The 27,582-nt window shown below is 39.9% G+C and overlaps 2 protein-coding genes across 5 annotated transcripts in view; one reads left to right on the top strand and one right to left on the bottom strand.

Annotated features, from left to right (window-relative positions):
• The window catches only part of PAK3 (p21 (RAC1) activated kinase 3), a 393,551-nt gene that overhangs the window by 137,797 nt on the left and 228,172 nt on the right, over positions 1-27,582 (bottom strand). For 2 of the 4 annotated variants that reach the window (XM_084870469.1, XM_084870470.1), the window contains 2 exons: positions 24,026-24,173; positions 2,930-2,995 (listed from right to left, as the gene is read on the bottom strand). The exons of the other annotated variants lie outside the window; for them this stretch is intronic. The gene's annotated coding sequence lies outside the window, so the exon portion shown is untranslated. The remainder of the gene's footprint in view (positions 1-2,929; positions 2,996-24,025; positions 24,174-27,582) is intronic. 4 annotated transcript variants of the gene reach the window in all.
• Positions 2,244-2,375, top strand: LOC311614929 (large ribosomal subunit protein eL39-like; the record flags this gene model as incomplete). Its single annotated transcript, XM_084870031.1, has 1 exon — positions 2,244-2,375. The coding sequence occupies one exon, from the start codon at positions 2,244-2,246 to the stop codon at positions 2,373-2,375; it is 132 nt and encodes a 43-aa protein (XP_084726157.1).

The following is a 27,582-nucleotide window of genomic DNA, read 5'->3' on the forward strand; positions in this document are numbered from 1 at the left end:
ATATTTTCTCACAAATGGCAACAACTTAATAAGTCTGACATTTTCCTATGTAAGTGAAACTACAATATACAGAAAAATTAAAATTAACTGATGTCAAGGATAAGGGATAAGGCCTACTAATTGATATACTAGTGCCTATTTGAATTAGAATACTAAACTACTGCTAATAGGTTTATATTCCCTTTTGTATTTGATTTTGGTCCTTATAAATTCACTGTTTCTCCAAAATAGAAGTGAGTTTAAGATTCAAGAGAACCAAGATGGTGGCTTAGGTAAACACCTATACTTGCTGCTTCTCACAACCACATCAAAATTACAATTAAAAGGCAGAAAAACTGCCACCCAGAATGAACGGGAAAGCTGACTGAATGTAAGTTCCATGTCTACAGAGATGAAGAAAGTGCATTGAGACTGGTAATACGTACAGAGGCATGGAAAGTGCTGGCACCTGGGATTGCTCCTCTTTTAATCAGGAGGGAGATACAAGCTCCCACTTGCTCTGAACTCTAGTTCTGGGTGAGACTCTTGGGGACCCAGACACATATGGGGTGAAACTGGACTGTCTGGCATCAGGACAGGAACTTGAAGGTGGCTTTAATTCAGAGGAGCTCACAGTGATCATTGTTCCTCCAAGGGAGTGTGGGATGCAGAGATCCGGGGACCTCTGTGATGCAGGGCTTACTGGCAGCCATTGCTGTTTGTTCCACCCTAGTGATTCCCAGAGACCCTGCCCCACCCAATTTACAACCTCACCCAAGCTGTGTGCATTGGCTTTGCATATGAATGGCCTATCCTTTTGCAACCTAAAACATGTCAAACTGAAGCTGGGTCAGAGAGCCCCATAGTTTCCAAAAGAAGGCCCAAGGCGTGACAGCAGCAGCCTGCCTTGCTTCACAGCTGGGTCCAGGATGGGCACTTCCAAACCCAATTCAAAGAGGAAGAATCTACAGATGTCTCTGTATCTCTTGCTGGGTGCCCCCAGACATTGACTAACCATGCACCTTCTTGTAGAGCCAAAAACTATTGTACCCAGTGGTCAGTGTACAACCAAACAAAATTACAACTCTTCACATTCATAAGTGACATACCCAAAGGGCAGACTCAGCAAGCACCAAAGCCCCACTGAAGCAAGTCCTGCCCCATAAGGGTGTCTCCTGCACAACAGATTTTCCAGTGTAGACGCAGTTGGTCTTTAAATCCCATTGGCCTGGAGGTCATTTCCTCCCAGTGATACCAACAGCAATCAAGGCTTAACTACAACAAGACTATGCACACAGTCCAGAAAGGGATTCATTAAGAGCATCCACCTCAGGTGGCTGAGGAGGCTGAGACAATGGGCCCTACAGGACACCTACCACACAAGTCCACTCTGTCAACTCAAGGAGACTTAGCAGCTACCCAGTACATAGAAACAAACACAGGGAAGCAGCCAAAATGCAGAGACAAAGAAACAAGTCACAAATGAAAGAAATGGAAGAAAGCAAGATACTGGATATAGAGTTCAAAACCACAGTTATAAGGTTACTCAAGAATCATGTAGAAACCTCCAAGAAATTTAGTGAGACCTTCAAGAATGTGGAAAAGGACCAATCAGAAATTAAGCATACACTAACTGAAATAAATAATAATATATAGAGATACAACAGAAGACTAGAGGATCCCAAGAATCAAGTCAAAATTTGAAATATGAGGAAGCAAAAAAAAACCAACTGGAAGAGAAAAAATAATTCAAAAATATGAAGATAGTGTAAGGAGCCTCTGGGACAACTTCAAGCATACCAACATCCAAATTATGGGGGTACTAGAAGAAGAGAGAGAGCAAGATATTGAAAACCTATTTGAAAAAATAATGACAGAAAACTTCCCCTACCTGGTGAAGGAAATAAACTTACAAGTATAGGAAGCACACAGAACCCCAAACAAGAGGAACACAAAGAGGACCACACCGAGACACATCATAATTAAAATGCCAAGGGCAAAAGACAAAGAGAATCTTACAAGCAGCAAGAAAAAAACAGTTAGTTACCTACAAGGGAGTACCCATATGACTGTCAGCTGATTTCTCAACAGAAACTATGCAAGCCAGAAGGGAGTGGCAAGAAATATTCAAAGTGATAAATAACAAGAACCTACAACCAGATTACTCTACCCAACAAAGCTATCATTTAGAAATGAAGGTCAGATAAAGAGCTTCACAGGCGTTTTTTCTCCACCATTGAGGTGTGTGCATTTGCTTCTCCACCATGTCTTCCCATAAGACTTTCAGGTTCAAGAGGTTCCTGGCCAAGAAACAAAAGCATAATTGGCTCATTTCCCAATGGATTCGGATGAAAACTGGTCATAAAATCAGGTACAACTCGAGGAGGAGATATTGAAGAAGAACCAAACTGGGCCTATAAGAAATCATACATGAGAGATGACTCACATATTTATGCTTTATTCAGGTTGCCTACACCTTTAAAGTATTGAAAATATGCTACTATCTGGACAGTTAGGGCATTTTAATCAGAGAATTAATGGACTTGTGGTTTTGCTCTGTCGATTTTTTCCTGGTGCAATAGTAGGATGGTTCAGTAATAAATGTGTAATACCTTTAAAAGTAAAAAAGAGCTTCCCAGACAAGAAAAAGCTAAAGGAGTTCATTACCACCAAACCAGCATTATATGAAATGCTGAAGGTTATTCTCTAAGAGGAAGAAAAAGGTAAAGATAGAAAAAGGGTAAAGATAAAAAATTATGTACAACAAAGTGACAACAAATACATATCTATCAACAAGTGAATCTAAAAATCATATAAATAAAAAACATGGTAAATACAACAGACTGGTGAATGTAGTAGAATCAAGGGCATGTGAAGGAGGCAGTCTAACCATTCCCCAGAGGGGGTAGGGATTTGGGGTATGTGGGAAGAGATTGGAAAAAGAGCTTACACCTATGGACGAGGTCAGTCCGGGCAGGGGAGGCCTGTAGTGAAGTGGGAACCAGGTGGAGAAGAGCTATGGAGGGAAAAAGAGAAATATCTGTAATAGTCTAACAATAAAGATGCAAAAAACAAACAAACTAGGAAACCAAAAAAACAATAAAAATAAAAATCCTATCTAATAAAGGTGATATGCAAATTAACTGTAACTCCCCTACACCAGTGTTTCCCAAAGTGTGGTACGCATACCCCCAGGAGTACGGGAAGAGTTTGGTAGGGGTACGCGTTGCACCGGAGTTTGGTGGGGATATGCACTGCACCATGCTTATCTGTGCCTAATACATCCATTTTTATTTTGACGAGGGGTACTCAGCATTATGAGCATTATAGAAGGGGTACACATATGTCAAAAGTTTGGGAAACACTACCTTACACCAACAAACCACTTCTACCAGCCATGCCCACCAGCCAATCAGAACGGGCATGCAAATTAACCCAACCAAGATGGCTGTGGCCAAAGAGAAAGTGAGAGGGAGGCTTGTATTTCCCAGGTGAAGAAAGAAGCTAACCTTTCCACACACCCTGGCCGGCCCAGGCCTCCACTTAAGGCTACAAAGTTTCAATTAAAGAAGGCAAATAAATACCCTGCGGCCATAGGGTGAGCAGAAGGCTTGGCTCCACTCCATGGCTACAAAGTTTCAATTGTAGAAGATAAATAAACCCCAGTTACTAGGGCCTCCACTTGGGTCACCAGGGGGGCAGGCTGGCCTGCAAACTGCCACAGGCCCCTTGCCCAGGTCATCCCATGCCCCAAGGGAACCCCACCCTGATTCGGGACACCCTTCAGGGCAAACCAGCTGGTCCCCACCCATGAACCAGGCCTCTATCCTATTTAATAAAAGAGTAATATGCAAATTGACCACCACTCCAACACAAGATGGCTGCCCCCATGTGGTCAAAGATCCTGCCCCCATGTGAACACAAGAAGGCCGCCAAAAGATGGCCAGCAGGGGAGGGCAGTTGGGAGGGACCAGACCTGCAAGGGAGAGAACTTGGGGGCTTTCAAGCCTGCAGGGGAGGGCAGTTAGGGGTGACCAGGCTGGCAGAGGAGGGAAGTTGGGGGCAAACAGGTTGGCAGGTGAGCAGTTAGACATCAATCAGGCTGGCAGGCAGAAGCAGTTAGGGTCAATAAGGAAGGCAAGCAGCCACCCCATGCACAAATTTCATCACCAGGCCTCTAGTAAAAAAATAAAAAGGACTGATTTCATCAGTGGCATTATTCTGTTTTGGACAGATTCATGCTTTTAACTTAGTCACTGAGAAGAATTTGCCACCAAAAACAAAGCACTATTTTTTCTTTGGTTTTAGTTCTTTGTTTAACTTTTCCTTAGTTCAAAAGTGATGTCTGAATATGAGATTATTAAATAAAGTTCAATTATACAAAATCTACCTCGTATTATATTAAACTTTAGTAAAAAAAAAATAATGAAAATTTAAAGTTATTGCAAACGAACTGTGTATCCTATATAATAAAGAGGCAATATGCAAATTGACTGACACTCCAACACATAAGATGGCCATCCCCATGTGGACACAAGATGGCTTACAAGATGGCTGGCAGGGAACGGCAGTTGGGAGGGACTAGGCCTGCAAGGGAGGGCAGTTGGGGGCAATCAGGCCTGCAGGGGAGGACAGTTAGGGTTGACTGGGCATGCAGGGAGGCAGTTAGGGGCGACCAGGCCTGCAGAGGATGGCAGTTGGGAAGGACCAAACTTGCAGGGATTGGCAACTGGGCGCACCTAGCCTGCAGGGAAGGTCAGTTGGGGGCAACCAGGACTGCAGGGATGTGCAGTTGTAGGGACAAGGCGTGCAGGGAGGGCATTTGGGGGGAGCAGGCCTGCAGGGGAGGGCAGTTTGAGGGGGGGCACCAGGCTTGCAGCAGAGGGCAGTTGGGGGAGACCAGGTCTGCAGAAGAGGGCAGTTCGGGGGACCAGGCCTTCAGCGGACGACAGTTGGGGGCAAACATGGTGGCAGGAGAGGGTAGTTAGGGGCAACCACTCCTACAGGGGTGGGCAGTTAGGGGTGACTAGGCTAGCAGGGAGGGCAGTTAGGGGCAATTGGTCTGGCAGGGGAGCAGTTAGGTATCCATCAGGCTGGCAGGGGAGTGGTTAGGGGTTGGTCAGCCTGGTAAGCAGAAGTGGTTAGGGGAAATCAGGCAGGCAGGCAGGTGAGTGGTTGGGAGCCAGCAGTCCTGGATTGTGAGAGGTCAGTTGAACATCCCTGGAGTGGTCCCAGATTAGAGAGGGTGCAGGGTGGGCTGAGGGACATATACCCCTCTGCATGAATTTCATGCACTGGGTCTCTAGTTTAAATAGAAACACCTAAAAGAGAGGTTTCTGAAAAAATATATATCACAGGAAGAGAGGAGCCAACAAATTCAGATGATGCATATTTTCTGGTGAATGATTACTTAACGTGTGATGAAGTCAGAGGAACATGCATGGCCTCTTTAAAATTGTATACAGAGCTGGTCTTGCATAATAAAGCAACACATAGTCTGGACCAGTCAGGATTCTAGGACACCTATGCAATTTAAAATACTAAGCTCCTTTGTTCTTGACAAATGGGTGTGGCTAACAAAGTGGCTTTCTTTGTTCCCAATTAAGGGCTTCTGCCAGAGACTCACAAGGTAAGTGCCCTGTTTCTTTTCAAGATGCCTGATTATTCTGACCTTATTTGATCTGGTATATTTTAGGTTGGGAGAAAAGGGCTACTTGTAAAAAACAAACAAACAAAAAAAAAACACCCTCATACTATACTCTCCTACATTACACTAGAAATCCATGGCTAAAATGTCTACCGCACACACTTGATATGGTCCATATCATGGGCATCTTCAAAGTACCCAGCTTAGATAGCATACTTTCTACTGCCCAGTAAATTAAATTTGCTTCAATTCCATTAAAATCATCAGAAGATTATGAGGAGTTGGAATAAACATTTTACAGACATGAAAATTAAGTTGAATAATTTTTGTCTAGTTGCACACCAGGAATATGTAGCATGAACCAAATAACCACTCCTTTAACCTAGGCATTTCAGATTTGGTTTTCTTTGAATTATCCTCATATTACTTCAGTTCTTTATTACCCTTTAAATGTACAACTTATCTTCATCTTCTTCTAATGGTTCCAAATAATTCTGATTTGGTGGCAAGAAAATAATGCAGAAGCACCTTGTTATCATTAACTCAACTTCAAAGCAAATGCTTCAAAGCCTACTTTTAGAAGACCCATGGTGAATGGGTAGGATTATGTAAGGAAACCTTACTGCTAATGTATTTGTTTCCCAGGTGAGAGATATATCCAACTATTCCACAAATGTAGATAAAAAGGAGGATTCCATTATGTTATGTTTGTAAACAATGCCTATTTACCGAAATAGGTTCTTCCATTCATATAGCTTTCTACAAAGCATACTGTTTAATGGCTTGCTGGTTCAAGATGACTATGATGTCATTATTTCCAAGATCTTGTTAGAGACTATTTTGTTTGGGTCAGCGGTAGGTTCTATTTCAAGAATTGTACAAAATCACCATTATTCTCTAGGAACCCAATTAAAATATGTTTAGCTCTAAAGTTTAACTGTCATTCCCTTCTGCAACAAAACAGGAACTTACAAGTGAGTGTCACATTGGATCTAGACATGGGCTATTTGTTTAACTTTTACAACTTGGCCCTTAGCATTGTGGAGAAACAGCTAACTTTAATGGACAACCAGCATCAAAACTGTTATATCTGTTCACAGATTGATAGGTTTTTCACAGAGAATTCAAATGGCTTCTATGAATTGTATTCATTTATAATCCAGCCCCTGGGACTTAATGAGGTTCACCAGTACTCAGTAATAACAATATAAATTCATCAGTAAAAATAAGTTAGCCTCTTATCTCATGATAACTAAGGAGCCTAAACATCCCATTTCCAGAGTACTAGGAGAGATTACTCCTCTTTTCCCCTCACTCATCTTCCTTTTTCTCTTTCTCTTTCCCCTTCTCCTCACAAAGCATGAGGGCATGCATACACAGGGCCATATACAAACACATACACACAGCTCTTCACTGACTTGGCTTTTGAAACAAAGATCTACTGCAAAGAATTTTAGAGGACTATTTTTCTCAAGATGCATGGGACTTTAAATTAAATGATTAGGAATTATAAATAAATTTCCACCATTCCTCCAAAATGCATTATCTTAATCAGTGCAGTGCCAAGGTAGACAAAGAATGCCCCGTAGGTTAAAAAAAAAATACCAATTTGCATATTTCAGGAACCAAGGGAGACATAGTTAATCAATGATACTCTCCCTAATGTGGCCAAAATTCATACTCTGGCACACATGTTGAATAGAATGCAACCAAAAATGCCAATCATACCTATTTGCCACAAGTGTTCTATTCAGGTGTGTAAAAATGAGTCCAGAAATACTAGCCCTGCAACTTGCAGGGCCATATATTAAGCTATAAGCAACCTAAACAACTATTTTCATTATATCTGGTGCCATCAGAGACAATTGACATGTCTATTATCTTCTCTGATTTAAAAATCGAAATAACTGTTTATTTGCATATCTTCCCAATGAGAAACAAACTAATACTGGACTCCTTTCAAAAACAAAATCCCAGGCCAGCAGATGCAGAACTATGATCTAATTAATCCAGAGGTAAAGCTCCTAAACCACCAGCCACACAAGGGTATTACTACAAATTGGTGAGCACACCAATATTCTTAACATCATTTTGATATCAAACTAGAGGATCTAACATAGGAAAGAGATGTAGCCTAGGGGAAATTTCTAGGGTGGATTTCACAATGTTTCTGAGATACCTACATAAAAAAGTGGTTGCAAGACATTTTGAGCTGATGAGATGACTGCCAAACTGACAGGAGCACATAGGAAAGAAGTTGGATTTTAGGATCTCAACATTGAAGTAAACAAGTCAAAGAACTCTCACTAAGTCTAAAAGAGTAATAAAACATGAGGGTATTTCACATTTCTACAATTTGAGAAATCTTTATAACAAGAATCAAGATAAATTGAAGATTTAATGAGGGCTTTCAGACTTTGAAGTATGAAGTAAACATAGATTTAAAGTCAGCCAATGTCTATTTAAATAATGATATCAACACTGGGATTTTTTTTTAAATTTGAGGCTGAGGTTGCTTTTACTATCAGAATGAATTGTACTTTGGTGGCAGGGAAAGGGATCTAATAGTTACCTGCCAGTTTTTTTCTGGAATCCCCGTAAATAAAAGCACATGTTTTCAAGATGGTACCATTTTGCCTGGTACTGGGAAACAAACTCTGCTTTGCTACATAGCCAACACAGATATTAAATACACTTTATATTGGACACATTATTAGCACTGAACCAACTGGCTCAGATACTGACTGACAATGGAAGAAGATGTAGTAGACTGGTTTTGATTGCCAAAAAAAGAGAGAGAGAGAGAGAAAGAAAGAAAGAAAGAAAAGTAATTATCTAGCCTTTCATAAAGGGGACAATGTATATTAATTTAAAAGAAAGATAATACATTATGTTGAATTTCTATAGCAACTTGCATCTAAAGATTTTGAGTGATATTTTTAGACATTAATTCCCACAATATGCTATGATTAAAAAATAGAGAGAAAGAACACATATAATTTGACAGGAAAGAGAAAAGGCATAGTCTTGGCCTCCTAATAGCTCCACACTCATACTCCCATTCCCAGACTATAATAGATGGACAAGAGACAAATTGATCACTAACTGTAGCCAGCTAGATGAGCCCGACTGAGAACTTCTATCATCTTCTTTCAAATTGCACATAGTCATTATACATATCCTTCCCTCACTAGATCATAAGCTCCTTGAGGGTAAGACCCCTCAGTCATAACTGTATGCTTTCATACTGCTTAATACAGTGTTTTATCCCCAGTAGGCATTAAATACACATGTGAGGTAATGACACTGAACTCTATACATGCTATGCATTTGTTGCAGTAAGTTTGTCATAAAGTTATATAATTCTATATGCCTACTCAAAGCAAGCCTGAGCCAAAAAGGCATCTTTGGAAATATGGGCACTAGTCTAGCTGCCTCATTTTTTTTTTACTACATGACTTTGTAATGTCCATAGAACTATGTCTTGCTCTTGAGACAGACACCAGCATATAAAGAATGAAGCAGCATCTCCACTTTCTACATAATGAATTAAACGTGTATAAAGGTTTAGTGACTTACCCAGGGTAACAAAATAAATGAAAAAACTGAGACTAGAATTTCAAACTCTTCTCAATTCCCTTTTCACTATACCTATTCAATGTGTATCCAAGTAAACCCACAAATACACGCACACTCTTCATATATACATATTTTTCTTCCCAAAATATTCATATGAAACTTCTAGCTTTTTCACTTAAACCTACTACATAATAGTACTTACTGATTTCAACTGCTTTTCTCATCCAAAGACCCAAGGCTAGGTGATTTACTAAGAGAATTCCAACAGGTTTCATTGGCCGGTAATACCAATTCTTAGATGGCCTTGTTTTGGAGCTTGTCTGTTCTGGGGCACTCACCAAGGGAACTCTGCTATCAGAGACAGGGGTGTGCTGTTTCAGAAAGCCTCGCCTGGGAGATACCATTACAGTGTGTAATGGAGGGAAGCCATTTCTAAGATCATTTGATCAGGAGGAGCTGAGCAACTTGTTTGGCAGATTTACAAAAGCAGCCAGACAAGCAAGGATGGTAACTAGCTCTTTTTGCAGCTGCCTATTTTCAATCTTAGATCCTACAAACAATAACTAACTACTGACATTCATACAAGCATACACTCACATAGAATAAATTCATGTTCCCTTTCATATACACAAGCAAATGAAGTAAGTTCTGCAGTAGTCCTGCTTTCTGCTACCATCTTTATCAGTGATTTCTATTGTTTTGAACAACAACTTGTCATTAATTAAATCCAATAAGCAGGATAGTCACATATTTCAAGGATAGGTTGCAAATAAGGAATTTGATAGGTAAACATAGCATCCAGACCTCATATACTACATACTGTATATTATGTGGGACAAATAATTCCTTTTTCAATGACTTATTAAGCTTATAAATGTATGCAGCACCATACTTTATTATTTATTATGTAGGCTACATGAGATAAAGCTAAGAAAATGCTAATGATCATCTGACGTGTATTTATGTTTGCAAATTGATGTATTATTGCAGATTTCAGCTTTCCATTTCCAACCTTGATGCTTTTACAAAGAGAAAATAAAATGCAGAAAGAGCAGAGGTATACATTTTTTAATCCTGAAAAAGTGAGGACCTTAAAAGATGCCTCAAAGAAATGTGTGGGGAAAAGGTAAGGAAAGTAAAATCTAGTAATAAAATATTTTCTAGTTCTCAAAACAGAATGTAGTAACCTAGAAAGCATTCATATGGAAACAGTAGATGCAGACTAACAGCCTAAGTGAGCAGATATGGTAAACCAAGGTCTTGAGTGTCTGGGGTTCTAGCTGCTCTCTGTTACTATGCATGGGTTGTAATTATACTCTTTTCTGACCCACTCCAGTGAAAAAGCCACAAATTTCTTCAAATCCAATGCTAAAATTTAAATTCCAGTAAGTTTTAGGGCTTTTTATATACCATAGAGATGTCTGAACATTATCTTCCCACCTGTGTGTCATGGCTCATCATTCTAGGTCCTTGCTGTAGTATGAATTTGTCTGTACCCAAATCAGCTTTCTAGAAGGAAGGTGCTCTCTGCCTGTCTGAATAAAAGAGCTATATAGGATCAATTGAGACGTTGGTATTATTTCTAAACCAATAAGTTAAATTTAACAATGCTCATATTTCACTAAAAAAAAAAAAAAAAAAAAAAAAAAAAGAGAGAGAGAGAGAGAGAGAGAGACAACTTTACGAACTGGAACTCGAAGCATAAAATGCAACAACTCTTTACCAAACTTTTGTTCCTTGACCCAAGTTTACATGCCTACATTTTAAAAGAGCTGAATGTACATCTTAGCATTTTACCTAAAAGTTATGGCTAAGGAAGAATGAATGCCATCTTAAAAAAAAGGTTCTTTTTAATACTGAAGATAGAATGGGACATGACAAGATCTACTTTCTATCTATCCTATTTCACAAATGTTAGAGTATAAACTTTCAGCTGGCCATGCCTTAATTGTAGGAATTTCCCCACCTCTTACCTCCACCAAAGACAAATTTTTGTGTTTTAAAGAAAACTGGCAATGGGTCTAAGAAAAGATTATTCCACCCAAAGAAAGATCTTCTAGAAAGCAAAAGACAAATCCGAAGGATGACCTTATAACAGAGCATGTAGGCTTTCTCATGGTTTTCCTCTTCCCAGCTTATAAATATATTCATTTGCAACTGTTGTATATACCAAATAGTGTATTACCTTTGCTGCTTATTTTTCTACCTACCTGGCTACAGCTGCCACCGTGCACTTACATAAGATATGGCTTATCATTGGTTCATGCTAGTGTAGGTCCTTAATCCAACATATGATTAGTTTTGCTTCCCCAGAGCTGACACACACACAAAGAGAAGATTGCCATGTGCCCAATTATTTTTGTTTCTTGGGAAGCCCCAAGGCTGAAATCAGAGGATCCAGCCCTCACCTAAAAGCAATATATAGTATTCTGGTAGGAAAATGGAAGATAAAGCAGAAGCAGAGTTTGGTGCATAAAGATGAAGTCAGTAGGCCTGATAGGGAATCAATTAGTAGTTCCCAAATTATTCCTATGGAGCCTGGACTATAGCTTACAACACATCCCATCAAATTTTTTTTTTGGGGGGAAAGGGGAGGAAAGCTTGGTATTTAATATATATATATACTCTGCAAATGATGTTCATCTCAGAGTATTGATTTTTTAATCCTCATCTGATGATGATGCATGTATGTGTATATGAATATGTATTGTTAATACTCACCTGATAATATTTTTCCCATTAATTTTTTAGAGAAAGTGAAATGCATGTAGAGAGAGAGAGAGTGAAACATTGATATGAGAGAGAGACATCCATTGGTTGCCTCCTATATGTGCCCTGTTGGACAGGAGAGCACACCTGCAACCCAGGTATGTGCCCTTGACTGGGAATCAAACCCATGACCCTTTGGTGCATAGCCTGATGCTCTAATCACTGAGTGATACTGGCCAGAGTGAGGATATATTTTAAAAATTGATTTTAGAGAGAGAGGAAGTGGGAGAGAAACATGAATGTGAGAGAGAAACATCAATTTTATCTCCTGTACATGCCCCGACTGAGGATTGAACTTGCAACGTATGTATGTGCCCTGACCAGGAATGGAAACCTCAACCTTTTGGTGTACAAGATGACACTCAAACCAACTGAGCTACCTGGCCAGAGTCAGAGTATTCTTTCTCCTTTGAGATTGATCCTGGTACATTCCTTGCACTTACAGTCATGTTAGTCAGCCACTAGTCCGTTTCATGGCCTTTAAAAGATCACTTAGGTATACCTATATTCTTCTGCCAAGCTTAATAATTAGGGTCTGTAGATTATAAAGCTGTATAAAAAAAAGAAAAGAAAAGACCTTACACCAGCCTAACATAGCTTTTTACAGAAAAGTAAACTAATTACATGTTTTCTTCTTGGTTGGCTTTCATTTCAAAGAATCCTGAGACCAAATCCTAGACCTACTACCCTTTGAGGAGGCAGATAGTAACTGAAAGAAAGTGCATCTTAAGCAACCTTTCTATGCATGTATTCATTTATTCAAACAAAAAATATTTATTGAAGTTTATGTGCTAGGCATCACTCAAAATGCTGGAAGTGAAGAAATAGACACCCAGCCCTGAGTAAAGCTACATGTTTGAGCAACGGGTTTTATCTCTGGCTGCCATTTAAAATGTATATTAAGTACACAGATAAAAATGTACTACAAAACAAGTAAGGACATGTATTTTGCAAACTGAAGAGTGCAAAAATTAAAAGACTGCAGCAGTTCAGAAAAGAGCAAGACTCTTTAACTGATTGCTATCCTATTATGAGAAATTGATGTTAATAACCATACCTTCATACATTAAAAATTGTTTAATATTGTTCTAAATAACATCATTGCTTTGCCTTCCATCTCCATGCTACCAACATTTATATATATATATATATAAATATGTAATGTATTTGTAAAATGTAAAGTATTATGTCAGATACTGGGCATATACAAAGAGAGGTGAATAAAGACTAGTTCCTCTCTTCTAAGAGCTCACAGTTCAGTGAGGATAGCAGACATGCATTCATGCAATAGAGAATGTGAATGCAACCTAGGTAGGCACAGGATGCTTTGGATGGACAGAGCAAGAAGGGTCTCTAATGTTCCCAGAGGGATCAGAGGATATAGCACTTGAGCAGGTTATTGAGGATGAGTAGGAAATCACCAGAATTTGAAAAGTAGAAAGCACTAGATTGGTGTAAGCCATTATTCAAAGTACTATATTCTAACCAACAAATACCCAATCATGATAGATGTGTGTGTGTGTGTGTGTGTGTGTGTGTGTGTGTTTAAAAAAAAAGCAAAAATAAAAACGTTTGCTATAACTATATCCATATATGAGCAGGACAAACTTCTTTTGGGGAATTAACTGTATTAAGAACAGGACAGTTGAGAAAAGAAATTCCTTTCTCTTAGAATAAATCTTTTTTCTTAGAAGAACTAAATTGCACCTTGTTATGCAGTTTTAATCTGGGGGCAGTGTTGATGTTTAGTTAGTAGGTCTTTTATAAAACCAAAAGAATATCTCTAACAAAAGAAGAATGGCTAATTTTAGCTCCACTTCTGGCTTATTCTGTGATCTTGAAAGAAATCATTAAACCTGCATGAACTAATTCATTCAGCATTTACACAGTGTCTAGATTGTTCTTAGAAAGACAGAGGATGTTTTGAAAGGGCAGCAGAGGAAGGGCAGTTGATGCTACCCAGAGAAGTCAGAGGATATAGTACTTGATTAGGGTATTTAAAGATGAGTAGGAGTTTAGCAGGATCTAGGGTGGGAAATGAACAAGGTACAGTCCCTGTCCTTGAAGAGATTTAAAATGTAATGTATTTTGGCCATGGCAGCTCAGTGCAAAAATGACAACAGGTTGCTACTAAATTAGGACAGAGAAAGGAACGCCCAACAGCCTGAGGAAAGAGACTTTACAGAGGAAATACACTTAAGCTGAATTAGGAAGAACAAGTAACCAAACCATGGGGAGGGCATTCTTCAGGTACAAGGAATAGCAGTTGTTAGGACCCATGGGATATTTTAGACAATGTAGTATATTAGAGGAACTGCAGAAAACTTGGTGTGACTATGGCAAAGAGAATGGATGGAAAAAAATATAAGATCAGTAGAGACAAAATGAAGAAGGGTCTTCTAAGCCTTTCTTTGAGGTTTGGACTCTTCTTATCCAGATGGAGTTTCAAATAGTAGAATAGCAAGATTAGCTTAGAATTTCAGAAGTTTTACTCAGGTGACTATGTAGCAGATGCATAAGGTTGAAGACTTGGGGACTTTTTCCCCCATGGAGTGGAATTCTCCTTGTAGCAACATGGAAATAATTCTGAAAATAAATAACACTGAGAAAATGATACAGGTTACAATAAGCAAAAACAGTATGGAAATAGAAAGACAGGAAAAGCTAGATTTCAAGAGAGACCTCTATTTTGGACATTGGCCAAAAATGGAAAGGATGCTAGGCATAGTGTGATGAACTGATCTCAGGACTCTAATTGAAAATCTGGGTGGAAATATATTTCTATCCTATGATCCCCAGAGGAGTTTGGTAGACCTAAAGGTTTTGTGTGTTTTTTTAGTCTTTAGGTGATTATCAGCTTTATTGAGGTATAATTGACAAATGAAAATTTTATATATATATATATATATATATATATATATATATATATATATATATATATATTTAAGGTGTACAATGTGATGGTATATTTGTACACATTGTGAAGTAATTTCCACAATCAAGCTAATTCACACATCCATCACCTCACATAGTTACCTTTTTTGTTGGTATAGTAAAAACAGAAGATCTACTCTCTCTTAGCAAATTTCAATTATACAATACAGTATTATCAACTATAGTCACTATACTGGACATTACATCTCCAGTATAGCCTTTAGTTTTTGTTTTGGTTCCAAACAAAATAGTGCCTCAGTTTCTGTTTGTTTGATTTTTGGTTTTTGTTGTTGTTGTTGTGTGTGTGTGTGAGTGTGTGTGGTTTATTTTTTGTTGTTGTTGTTTTGAGATGAGCATAAACAAGTAGCATAAAATGGGATTATCAGAAACAACAATGAAGTCGATGTGATGATAACAAATATAATTATCCTGGAGGCCACTTGTATTATCAGTCATTGGATCACCAGTAATATGATAATATTCCCAAGAGTATAATAAGAGCACATTATTCTGCTTTTGGCCAATAGGACTGCACATATAAGTTTTATAGAAAATTCATAGACTCAACAAACAATAATAAATATTCTATAAAGAGTAAGTAATGCAAAATGGACTGCAAATATGTAAGTTTTGTATAAATCAATATACAAAGAAGAGAGGATAATCATGGAAAAATATTTGATATCTCAGTAAAAGTATCTAGTGGGAAGCAAAACAAATATGTATATAAGCATCTTGTTTTTGAGAGTACTAAATTACATAGCAAGTAATGAAAAACTGAAGGAAATGTCAATTCACATTCCGCTCAATAAATAAAGTAATATTAATACAGCAAATACAAATATAATAACAGTGGTTCCAACATGTTTTATTTTTGGCAATATGACATTAATTTGGAGACCATCAGCATGGGAGTAAGGTTCAACTTGTTAGTTTAATATCTTTAGTCCATGTGTCCAGCTCTCCACTGAGCCATTTCATAATGCATGTCCCAGACTCCAAACATTTGGCATTACTCTAGCATGAGCTTGTCAGACTCCTGGCTCACAATGAATATTTTTGCAGTTCAGAAAATATAACAATATAAGAAACATTTTAATAAAAAATATAACTTAATTTTTACAATATCCTGTTATACATAACTATTAATAACAAACTACAACGTTCACTAATGACTGATTACTATAATCATGTTGCATTAATTCCCCTTATGTGCCTTATGCACAGGCACATAATTTCTCTCCACTAATACTAACAGTGAATAGTTTAGCAGCCGATTACCATGTCATTAGTCTTGGACTGACTTGTTTGTTGTGTGCAACAGGAAATATTTCGCTTTCAGAAAACAAGAAAAGTAGGTTTATTTGCATTATGCTTATTAATTTGTGCAGTTTATTCCGTGTCTGGTAAGTTAATGTTCAAGAAAAAATATTAATTTTATTAAAATGTTCTATTATTTTATGATAACAATTACTCATCTATTTCAGCCCTTTTTATTCAGCATATCTCTATGGAAATAAACCTACATTTCTATAAAAATTGAAGGTTTTGTTTTTTGGGGGGTGCACATAAACTTAAACCTTGTTTATTTTGCCCATGTTAGCCTTTGAGTATGACATGCTTGCTCTAGCAGCAGGAACAGAATCATACACATGCCTTGACTTTTGATGGTGAATGGTACCACTACCAGCATCAGCAGTCTCTTCTATTCATCCTCTCAAGTTTCTGTATCAGCAAATTAAGGTGACAACAGTGAGAGCTTCACTATTTTAAGAGGAACATTGGAGAACTAAAGGGGACATTTAAATTAACAAGAAACATTGCTGCAATGGCCAGATAAACATGTAATAAAATGAAAGGAATTGAGGAAATCCCCTGGGTTAATGCTGTTTTTCATTCATCTTCCTATGTGGGAATGAGCACTGACTCCTAGCTTTTGGTTAAGCAAAAATAGTTAAAGGAACACGTGCTATAAAAACGGGGTCTTTGGCTGCAAAGAGCCATACTGTCTCTCTGTTATCATAAGATTATATCCCTTTGAAGGCACCTATCTTAAAGAGTGTGGTAAGGATAAAACTAAGATATATAATTTGAAGATCACTTACTATAGGCCAGACATTGTGCTAAATGTTTTCATAAATCTAATTTCATCCTCATTATAACTCAACTAGAGGCCCAGTGCACAAAACTCATGAATGGGTAGATCTGGCCAGTGATCAGGGCCAATCAGATTCCCCGACTCCCTGCCTCTACACCTCTGCCTTCCCTCAGTGCCAGCCCGCATGCTGCCACTGCATACATGGTGCTCCCTCACCCCCACCTTCCCCCCTCCTCCTTCCCTCACTTCCTCAGCACCCTGCCACTGCCACCTCCCCTGCCCTGCTGGTCCACTGCCACCCTTGGTCGCTTGCCATGTTCCATACTGACCCCTAGTGGTCAGCACATATCATAACAAGTGATTGAACTCCCTGTCTCCCAGTGGAACTCCCAAGGAGACACTTTGCATATTAGGCATATATATGATATAGATGTTATTAGTGTCATGCCCACTTTACATATGAGGAAATTGAGAATTAGGGGGGATAAATAACTGACTCAAACAAAGTTACATAGCTAAGAAGTTTGGTTCTTAATGTCACTATCATAATGGATGAATGAGTTATTAAATGTTTTGAAAAGTATAAAATATATAAATACAAAGGGGTGTGTGTCACCACTTAGCACTTTTCACTGCATTCAAGTGAATTCAGGCAGGTGCATTTTCCCTTCCTAAAATTCAGCCAATCCTGTAAATTATATAAATTATTTTTGGTTAATCTTGGTATATCAACAGAAACTATCAAATGTAAATTGGCCAGGCTACTCTCTAAACTGTTTCCTCATGTAGGTACAAAATTTTCATCAAGGTCTGTAGTTCATTTTAATTCCCCTACCTTAAGCATAGTGACAAAGGGATATTTTACAGAATTTGCTGGAAAGATGGCACAGCCCTGTGCTTAGCAAGATGTCTACAAGGAACTTTGCTTTGGGAAGTGATTTACTTATATTTTGACTGCTGTTCTCAACAACTCATTGGCCCTCAAGCCCTTTGGAGCCTGAAGGTCACTGAATTACATGATGATGATTTTTCTAATACCAAATTTAAAGACTGTTGTCTTATTCTACTGTTTCACAGTGACTTCATCTTTCTTACTCAAATGAAATAACTCAAGGGCAGAGTATGTTTCTTTCACCCATTTGAATCTTCATCTGGGCCTAGCACTATGTGAAGACTATTGAAGAGTGTCCATCTATACTGGTAATGCCATTGGAATTCTAAGAATGAGGAAGAGACGCACTGCACCTGTCATGACAACATGTTGCTGTCCACATAACCCTTTCAGTTTATTAACTGATATTTACAAGTAGCTGCTCTGGGTCTGACATTATAATTGGCATTGGGAATCCAAACTAAGTAAGATGATGTGGTGTCTGTTATCAAATACATTTTCAATCTAATGCCAGATTTTTGGGGTGGTAGGTGCTATTCCGGAGTATAAGCATTTCCACAGGGTATGCCAAAACCCATATCACATAGTGGATTAGTCCTATTTTGTACTCATTGTTATTGAGAGACTACAGCAGAATCCATGGGCTAAAGAAATTGCTACAAGGAGCTTTCATGTTTCCAAATCTCTGCTAGGGAACTGGGAGGGCACATGGCTCTGGCACAAGTCTTCTGGACTACTAGTTCACTCCTGGATTTTGTGCTTCTTTTTCTCTTACAGGGAAATCTACAGTCTGTCTGCAGTGCAAGGAAGATTTTTAGTTTGTCTTTATCCAAGATTCTTGATAAATTTTCTCTGTTAACTTGTTGGTTACAGCTGTTCAAATTCCAGTGGGGTCTGTGGATGCACATGCACAATAAAATTTATTTTATCATCTTGCTATCATCTTTTCTTTCTCTTTCTTTAATTTCATGTTCCTGGGTTAAAGAATTAAAAATAGACCTGCTAGATCAGAGGTGCCTGCTTGTAGTAGGACTGTTCTTCCATAAGTATAATCCACAGGTAATTTCAGAGCATAAACACAAATTGGAGACACACTTTAGAATAGGAAAACATTGAGTACATAAAGAAACACATTCTTCACCTTTCCCTCCCCTTGGAAGAGAGATGAGGTAGCAAGTTTAGCTATAAACTCCTTTAAAAAAAACCAAAAAACATCTAAATCCCAACCTCTTTTGGATAGTACTGAGTAAGGTTCTATTAGAGATGATTTCTGTAAGAGGAAACTTGCAAAAGGATATAAAACTTGATATGTGTGTTTCTGCTTTCTCTTTTAAATCCTATACATAAATTTCACTCCTTTCTGCTCAGGAAAGATCTAGTTCCCATTCTTTTTCATTGGCCACAGGTTATTGGGAAGCCTTTTAGCAGGGAGAAGGATAATAATAGTGCAAGTAGGAAAAAAGAGTGACAACTGTGATTATAAAGTACTAGAGGCCCGATGCACAAAATTCATGCACAGGTTGGGGGGTGTCCCTCAACCCAGCTTGCACTCTCTCCAATCTGGGACCCCTCCTAAGAGGGTTGTTCAACTGCCTGTTTAGACCCGATCCCATATGTGGTCAAGATAGCTGCCCCCATGTGGTCAAAGGCTGGGATCTGGTCTAAAAGGGCAGTCGGACATCCCTCTCACAATCCAGGACTGCTGGCTCCCAACTGCTGGCCTTCCTGCCTTCCTGATTGCCCCTAACCACTTCTGCCTACCAGCCTGATCACCCCCTAACCACTCCTATGCCAGCCTGATTGATGTCTAACTGTTCCTCTGCCAGCCTGTTTGCCCCCAACTTCCCTCCTCTGCCGGCCTGGTCACCCATAACTGCCCTCCACTGCAGTGTTGATTGCCTCCAACTGCCCTCCCTTGCAGAACTGGTCCCTCTCAACTGCTCTCCCTTGCAGGCCCAATGCCTCCCAACTGCTCTCCCCTGCTGGCCATCTTGTGGTGGCCATCTTGTGTCCACATGGGGGCAGGATCTTTGACCACATGGGGGCAGCTATCTTGATCTTGTGTGTTGGAGTGATGCTCAATCTGTATATTATTCTTTTATTAGATAGGATAGAGGCCTGGTGCATGGGTGGGGGCCAGCTGGTTTATCCTGAAGATTGTCCCAGATCAGGGTGGGGGTTCCCTTGGGGTGTGGGGTGGCCTGGGCAAGGGGCCTGTGGTGGATTGCAGGTGGGCCACACCCCCTGGTGACCCAAGCAGAGGCCCTGGTATCTGGAATTTATTTACCTTCTACAATTGAAACTTTGCAGCCTGGAGCAAAGCCAAGCCTCCTGCTTGCTCCATGGCTGCTGCCATATCTGTTTGGATTTGTTTACCTTCTATAATTGAAACTTTGTATCCTTGAGTGGAGGCCTAGGCTGGCCAGGGCAGGTGGAAAGCTTGGCTTTCTCCATTGCTGGGGGCAACCATAGCCTATCCTCTCCAGCTCCGTGGCTGCCACCATTTTTCTTAGGATTTATCTTCTATAATTGAAACTTTGTATCCTTGAGTGGAGGCCTGGGCCGGCCAGGGTGTGTGGAAAGTTTGGCTTCCTCTATTTCCTGGGAAACCCAAGCCTCTCAACTGCTCTCTGTGGCTGCAGCCATATTGGTTTAGGTTAATTTGTATACCCACTCTGATTGGCTGGTGGGCATGGCTGGTGGGTGTAGAGTGATGGTTAATTTGCATATTACTCTTTTATTAGGTAGGATTACCTGTAATTGGGTGTATTACAGAGTGTGTGTCAGTGAAAAGCATGTGAATGTGGCAATATCAGTATGGGGCATGTATAAGAGTTTGGCAAAATATATATGGGTGTGAGAATGAGAGTGTAGGTCACTATAAGCATTTTTGAGTAAAAGTGGGTCAGTGGGATCATCTCAGTGATTGAGTGAGAGTATGTATCAGAGTTGATGTGTCCATCTGAGAGTCCAGGTAAGAGTCAGTGGAAGTTCAGGAGAGTGTGTCAAATGAGAATCAGTGATTTATGCATCAGTGACTGTGTGAGTCAGTGTGAGCAAGTGTATCAGTGTAAGGGAGGATATGATAGGATGACTGTGAGTCTGAGTAAGGATCAGTCTATGTGGACTACATCTGTGTGAGTGTATATATTTATTCTTGTAAGTTTATTGAGACACTGAATTTCATGGGTTGCTCTAGTGTATGCCAAGGTAAATGGAGTCATTGACTATTCATGTCATTCATGTGTAATGGTGAGAATGTACATACCAAGGTGAGTAAGGGTGTGTCAGTGTGAGACCAGGAATGTATAAGAATGTAAGTGTGTGGAAAGTGTGATTGTGCCAGTGTAAATATGTGTGATATACAAATGTGAATTGGTGTATGAGAGAGTGTACATGTGAATGGACATGAGTGTCAGGAAGTATGACTGTGCCGACACGAGGATGTGTGGAAGGGTATGATTTTAAGTGTGCAGTTCTGAATGTGAGAATATGTGAAAATGTAAGTATGTAAGCCTGTGTGTGCAGTGTAACTGTGTGTGAATGTTAATTTTTGTGGGTACTGAATGTGAGTGACCATATGTATGTATGATTGTGAATTAAGGTGACTGCAATTGTGTGTATGTAATTGTGTATGAGTGTGAGGGTAGGGGTATGTGTCTCAGTGAAAATGGATGAACTTATGAAAGTGAGTGTGTTTGTGATTATATATGCTGAGTTTGGTGAAGAGTGCAATTATGCCTCAGTGAGAATAGGAATGTAAATATGTAACCAAATAATATGTAATAAAACAAGTTTCTTTGTGTAAGTGTGATTATGAGTAAATGTGACAGGATAGGAATATTGTGTCAGTGCTGAGTATATAAGAGTATGTAATAAAGTATAAAGGTTTAATGGGTGGGGTTGTTTTTATAGGTGTCAGCAAGTATAAATGTGAACACATGGGTATGCATGCACATGTATGTATCACTGTGATGAGTTATAAATTGTTTATATGAGGAGTAAATAGTGATAGTGAAAATGTGTTGGAGTGATAGAAATTGAACATATGTATATCTATGAGAAATAACCAGAGAAAGTATGTATTTGTGCATAGAATATGTATAATTGTGTAGGAATTTTAGACTTAAGGATGACTGTGTGTCAGAATTTAAGAAAACATAAAGGTATGAGTGAGTGAGAACATGAGATAGGATATATGGCAAGTGTGAATGTGTATCAGCATGAAAATATGAATCTAAATATGAATGAAGCAGTAAGAATTTGCCTGTACATAGTGGGTTTATAAATATGATTGTGTGTGAAGGTGGAGGAATAACAGTGATCATCTATGAATGTGTTCAGTGTGAAAAGTGTGAGTCAAAGAAGCAAATGTGAATTTACAAGTAAGCAAGTGTGCTTGTGAGAGTGTGTATGAGCACTGAAAGGTAACAACATAATTTGGGAATCTGAGGAATTCTCCAGGAAGTATCTCCTCCCAAAGTCATATGTGTTCAGTTACAGAAAGTTACATAGCACCTCTCAACCTCTGTCTCCTCATGGGTAAAACAGTGATAATAATACGTACTTTGAGATAATAGCACTTTTATAATAAGAAAGAAATATAGTAACTATTAGAAAAACATACTACTTTGTAGAGTTACTGTAGAATCAAATTGACTCATGCAAGTAAAATGTGTAGTACAGTGCTAGAAACTGTAGCTACTCAATAAATACATTATTATTGCAGCTGTCATAAAATACCCATGAGAGACCCATGGCTCACTTCTTATTTTAGCCAGTTCTAGTTACCTTCTGTTGTTCAAGATCTGCAGAGGATCCTCTACCAGAGCATCTCTAGAAAGTTTAATGCATCAATATCACCAAGGCTGTAATTTCATACCTTTCATTTCACAGCTGAAACTCTGGAGCTTCCCCTTCATGAGAAGGCATCACATAAACACCTGTCGCTGAGCCACAGTTTTCCTTTGTTCTTTAGGCTCAGGACAGGCTCAGTTTGAAAGGGAATTGGATTGCATATTCTTTGTTTTTTGTTTAGTTTGTTTTTCTCTTGGGTTTTTATTTTTATTTTGGTCGTTTGTTTTTGACTTGGGCAATATGAGAGATGCGTAAGTAACTGACAAAAGACAGACAGAAGAACAGCTAGAAAAGCAAAGAGACAGTAAGATACAAACAGGTGCCTGGACTGCAGCACATAGCAAAAGAAGAACAGATGGAGAAGCCATAACAGATGAAGTTATAACAGATGCTTGAGCGGTAAAGAGACAGGGAGATCATCAGAGAGTCAGGCCAATAAACCCAAAAGAAGTAGAGAAGAAGAGGGAGAGGCCCAAATTAAAAAGCTGCTGGGGAGCTGTCAGGCACTTGTGAGAGACTAGAAAACTGTGAGATCTAGTCCCTACCCTTGAAGAGCTTAAAGCATAGTTTACCTGCCAAGATGAATACTGCAGAAGCCATGCAAGAATTATTTTAGACAGTAGAGAAGAATGAACTATACTACATGCCAGGATGAGTTATTAAATGAATTATTAAATGTATATACTAACTGCTCTACCTTCTCTCAAGTGTTGATGGAGAGCAGGAGAAGGAAATATTCCCTGTTTGGATGGGAAGGCAGAAAGAAGGTTCTGGAAGGTTTAAGTTAAGAAGTTAGGATGATTGGGTTGGAAGTTACACTTTAAATAAGCAGGTGAAATTAAAGTTTTGAGGTAGTGAGATAGTCAAAGTTATAGGTACCAATTGGTAAATTTGTGGCATGTAGCTGCATTGCAACTTCAGCATCAGGAAAGCAGGGGGAAAATAAATGAAAGCTTGATGGGAAGCAGGTCTGTGTTACACTAAAACTCTTAGATAGAGCCTGACATTAATGAAGGATTTGCTAGTAACTGTTTATTTCTACTACTCTCACTAGTATGTAGGTCAAGAGTGCCATTCTCATATTAGAGATGGGGGAACCAAGAAACCAAGGGAAGCTGTACAGAAAGAAGGGGCCATGCCATGGGGCCTGGCTGATGAGGCCTAATTGGGGTCTCCAGTGAAAGCTTCCTAAGTGGGAGCTCTGGTGAAAAGGTGGCATTTACCTTGGCTTAGAGATCCCTAACTCCCTGCCCTAGAATCCATTACTCACCTCACACCACCACCGCTGCTGGACCTTAGCATGGGTGGATGCTGCCCATGAGAAGGGACCAGGGTGCCTTCAGCTCCGAGGAACTCAGGGCTGGGTATACCAGCTGTCACAAGATGCAAGGACTCAGCTGCTCTTTCTTGGGGAAAACCTGCCAAGAGAAGCATTGTGGGGGAGCGGGAATTTCTTTCCCCACCTATTACTACTCCCTCATCCAACCCCCAAGCACCAGACCTACCCTCGTTACCTTGGATAAGCATTGGGAGGACTAAATCAAGTATGACAGATGTAAAATATTTGCATATTTAATGGAGGTGGCATAGTCCAGTATACCATGGAAAACTGAGAGATTATAGGGAATTCAGGTGGGTTGTGATGATACCTGAACTTCCTGAAGACCTGGCACCCTGAGCATTCCTCAACTCCAAGTGGCCACATCCATTTCCATTTTCCTTCTCAACAAGCTCCACTAGGGTGGGAAACATTCTAAAGTCATCTCACAGCTGCTGATGCCCTCAGCTTCTGATCCTAATTCAAAATTCTCTTTGCTTTCCCCTATCTCCATCACAGGGATATCTTTTACAATCTTCCCAATATTTTATTGGGTAATATATACTTGGGTTTTTATTTTTATTTTGCGTGTGTATGGCAACTCACCATATCTTCCGAACAGAGGTTTTCATGTCCAACTTTGAAGGAGATGGAGTCTTTTTAAATCTTCCCTTTTCTGCCTTTCCACACATTCACTTGAGTCTCTCAAGGGTTTAGTACTCTCAAGGAGGAGACCAAACTTCCCAAGCTCTGCAATCCTTCCTATCCTGTCCCCTTTCTCTCCATGGTGTTTGTCCTCAAAGAAAAGCAGTCTTCAAAAAAAAAGGAGCATTATACACAACTCCCAATAAAGCCAGATCCAGGCTAGCACACATGCTATTAGAGGATACCAGAATACATAGGGTCCTAAGCCAAAAGTCAGGGATGGTTTGATGGACAGATGGTTGGTTGAATATCTAAAAGTGGACATAGCAAATTTAGAGCCTCGGGGAGCCAAGAAAAGCTCCCTTGATTCCCACAATACCACCTTCTTGACTAAGAAGACCAAGCCATACCCCAGGTCTTCCACTTGTTCCTGGCAAGACTACAGAGCACATCTGTCCCCCAGGAGCCCTGGCACTCCCTTAATACTGCCCACATGCACACTCCAGAGCCTTTCCAAATCCCACCCACTTTGCAGCTGAGTGGTGTGTCTGCAGCCTCCTTCACTGCAAGAGCTCATCCTGCATGGGGGTGAGGTGGGTGGGGTGGAGAAGTGAGGGCTGTCAAAGCTCCAAATAGGATTGGGGCTTTAAGAGGGCTCAAGAAGGATGAACACAAAAATAAAGCCTTGCCTATCCTCAGAGTTGAGGGTTACTCCCAGGAAGGCAGCACACATCATCCATGGGGGGTAGAGGTTGGGAACAGTTGCTAGAAGACGTAGAGGAAGTGGGAAATGCACCTGTACTAACTATGCACCTCCAGGTTTCTGCATAACATCCAGAGATTTCCTTAGGCCTGCCTCCACATCCCTTCTTTCACTTATTCACTCCATGCAGCCTGCCTCAAATCCATCAGTTGCACAGCTGGAGCCAGTGCAGATGCCACTGGCAGGACACAGGACTCCACTTGATGGCTATACTCCTCCTGTAGGTCTGGGGGCATGTCCTGAGTGAGAACAGTATGGTGGGTAGAGTATATATCTGTGCTGCTCCCTATACCAAGTTATGTGCCTTGTGTTCCTATACCATTTTGGGTGTGTGCCAAATTATATCTATATTGTGTTGTGTGTATATCAAGTCTGTATTATGTTTGGTACATGTGCAGTCATGTTTATATTGTTTTGTGTATGTGTATCATGTCAGTACTGTATTGTGTCCATGCTGTGGGTCTTTACTGTGTTGTATGTGTATTGTATCTATTCCATGCAGTGTGTGTGTGTATCATGTAGCCAATCCATATCGTGTTCCATATGCCTATGCCACATTGTATGCCTGTATCATGTTGCATGTCTCTACTGTCTTGTGTGTTCACCTGTGGCTCAGGCCTCCTACTGGACCTGATATAGGGATCAATGCACACATCTTCTACTTACTAACACCCCAGACTTACTGCATTCCAGCTTCCTGTCAGCATCTCTATATGGGGACTAGGGCTGCCACTTTGTTAGTGATGGAATGAGAGAAGCTGCAGACAACCACTCTTTCTACTACAGAATTCTCCAGTGGCGAGTGCCTGTACCAGCACTGAAATAATTCTGAAGCCTTTTTCAGCCTCTAAGAAGGAAACTGGGCATTGGAGGTGGAGGGGATGGCTCCTTCTCTCAATTCCCAGCCCCATCCATATATGAGATAGGCCTACAAGAAGCCACAGCTGCACCTGAGTTTCTTCTTCAGGCCAATTGGAAGAACTGGAGCCCTTCTCCACAGAGGCTAAGAGCTGCACAAGGATTAGCACTAGCACCAGAGCTGGGCTAAGGAATGAATGTATGGGGAGTTCTGACAAAGGTGTCTCCATTGAGGTCACTAGAGGGCGTGACTGTGCTGATTGTTAGGGGTAGGTCCCTTGAGGGTTGCAAAATTCCCAAAAATTCTGTCTGGCTCAGAGATGAGGGAGAAAGATAAAAGGGAAAAGATCCATACCCAAGCCAGGTCTTTCATTCACCCTTACCCCAAGGCCTTCTCTTTTGAGACTCAGAGTCACTGGTGAATCTCTGTATCCCCACCATATAAGATCCCCAGAGACCTTTTTGTGGGCTTGATTATAGAGTCCTTAGCAGATTCTCCACTTGGACTTCTCTTTTCCCAATTTTCACCATTCACGCAAAACAAAAGTGTAGTCATACTGGTGAAGAGATTAAATGTGTTTAGGGGTTGCAGATGTGTTTTGTACTGTTTCCCCTCAAATGGAGAGGATACAGAAAAGACTGATTAAGAAGGGGTAATTTTAGGGGAGAGGGCTGTCCTTTAGCAGGCCTGCCTTTATTACCAAAACAAATGGACCTACTTCCTAAAATGTCACAATTATTTTAGAAAGCACCTCCCCCAAACCACACCATTTGAAAGACAAGAAAACTGAGGTACAAACACTCAGACCAGAATGCCTGACTTCTGATTCCCAGGATTCATTCCACACCAGATCCTGATACTCTAGTCCTTATAAAACTTACTTCTCCAAATCCAGTCCCCTCCCATCTCACAGTGAAACACTAGCTAGCCTCCACCTCCACTGTGTGGCCTCCAATACCATTCTATTACATCTCAGGGATCAGTCTCCCTCTCTGTGGCCATGCCTTTGGAATGATTTCCATTCTCTACCAGAATATTGTTCATCTATTTCCAGTCTTTAAGGTTCACCTCTCACAATTTGCTTTCCACCCGCAGACCTAGAGATAGCTATGCCTACATCATATCCCCTGGGTACAGCACAGATTGCCCCAACCCTCAGATAATTGACTGAATGTGCAAATCAGACACTGATTAACATTTCCAATTAAACTCACAGTTAGGCTGTATGTATTAGTAATACTA

The sequence above is a fragment of the Pipistrellus hanaki genome (assembly GCF_964339955.1).
Source record: "Pipistrellus hanaki genome assembly, chromosome: X".
In the NCBI taxonomy this organism is placed as follows: Eukaryota; Metazoa; Chordata; class Mammalia; order Chiroptera; family Vespertilionidae; genus Pipistrellus; species Pipistrellus hanaki.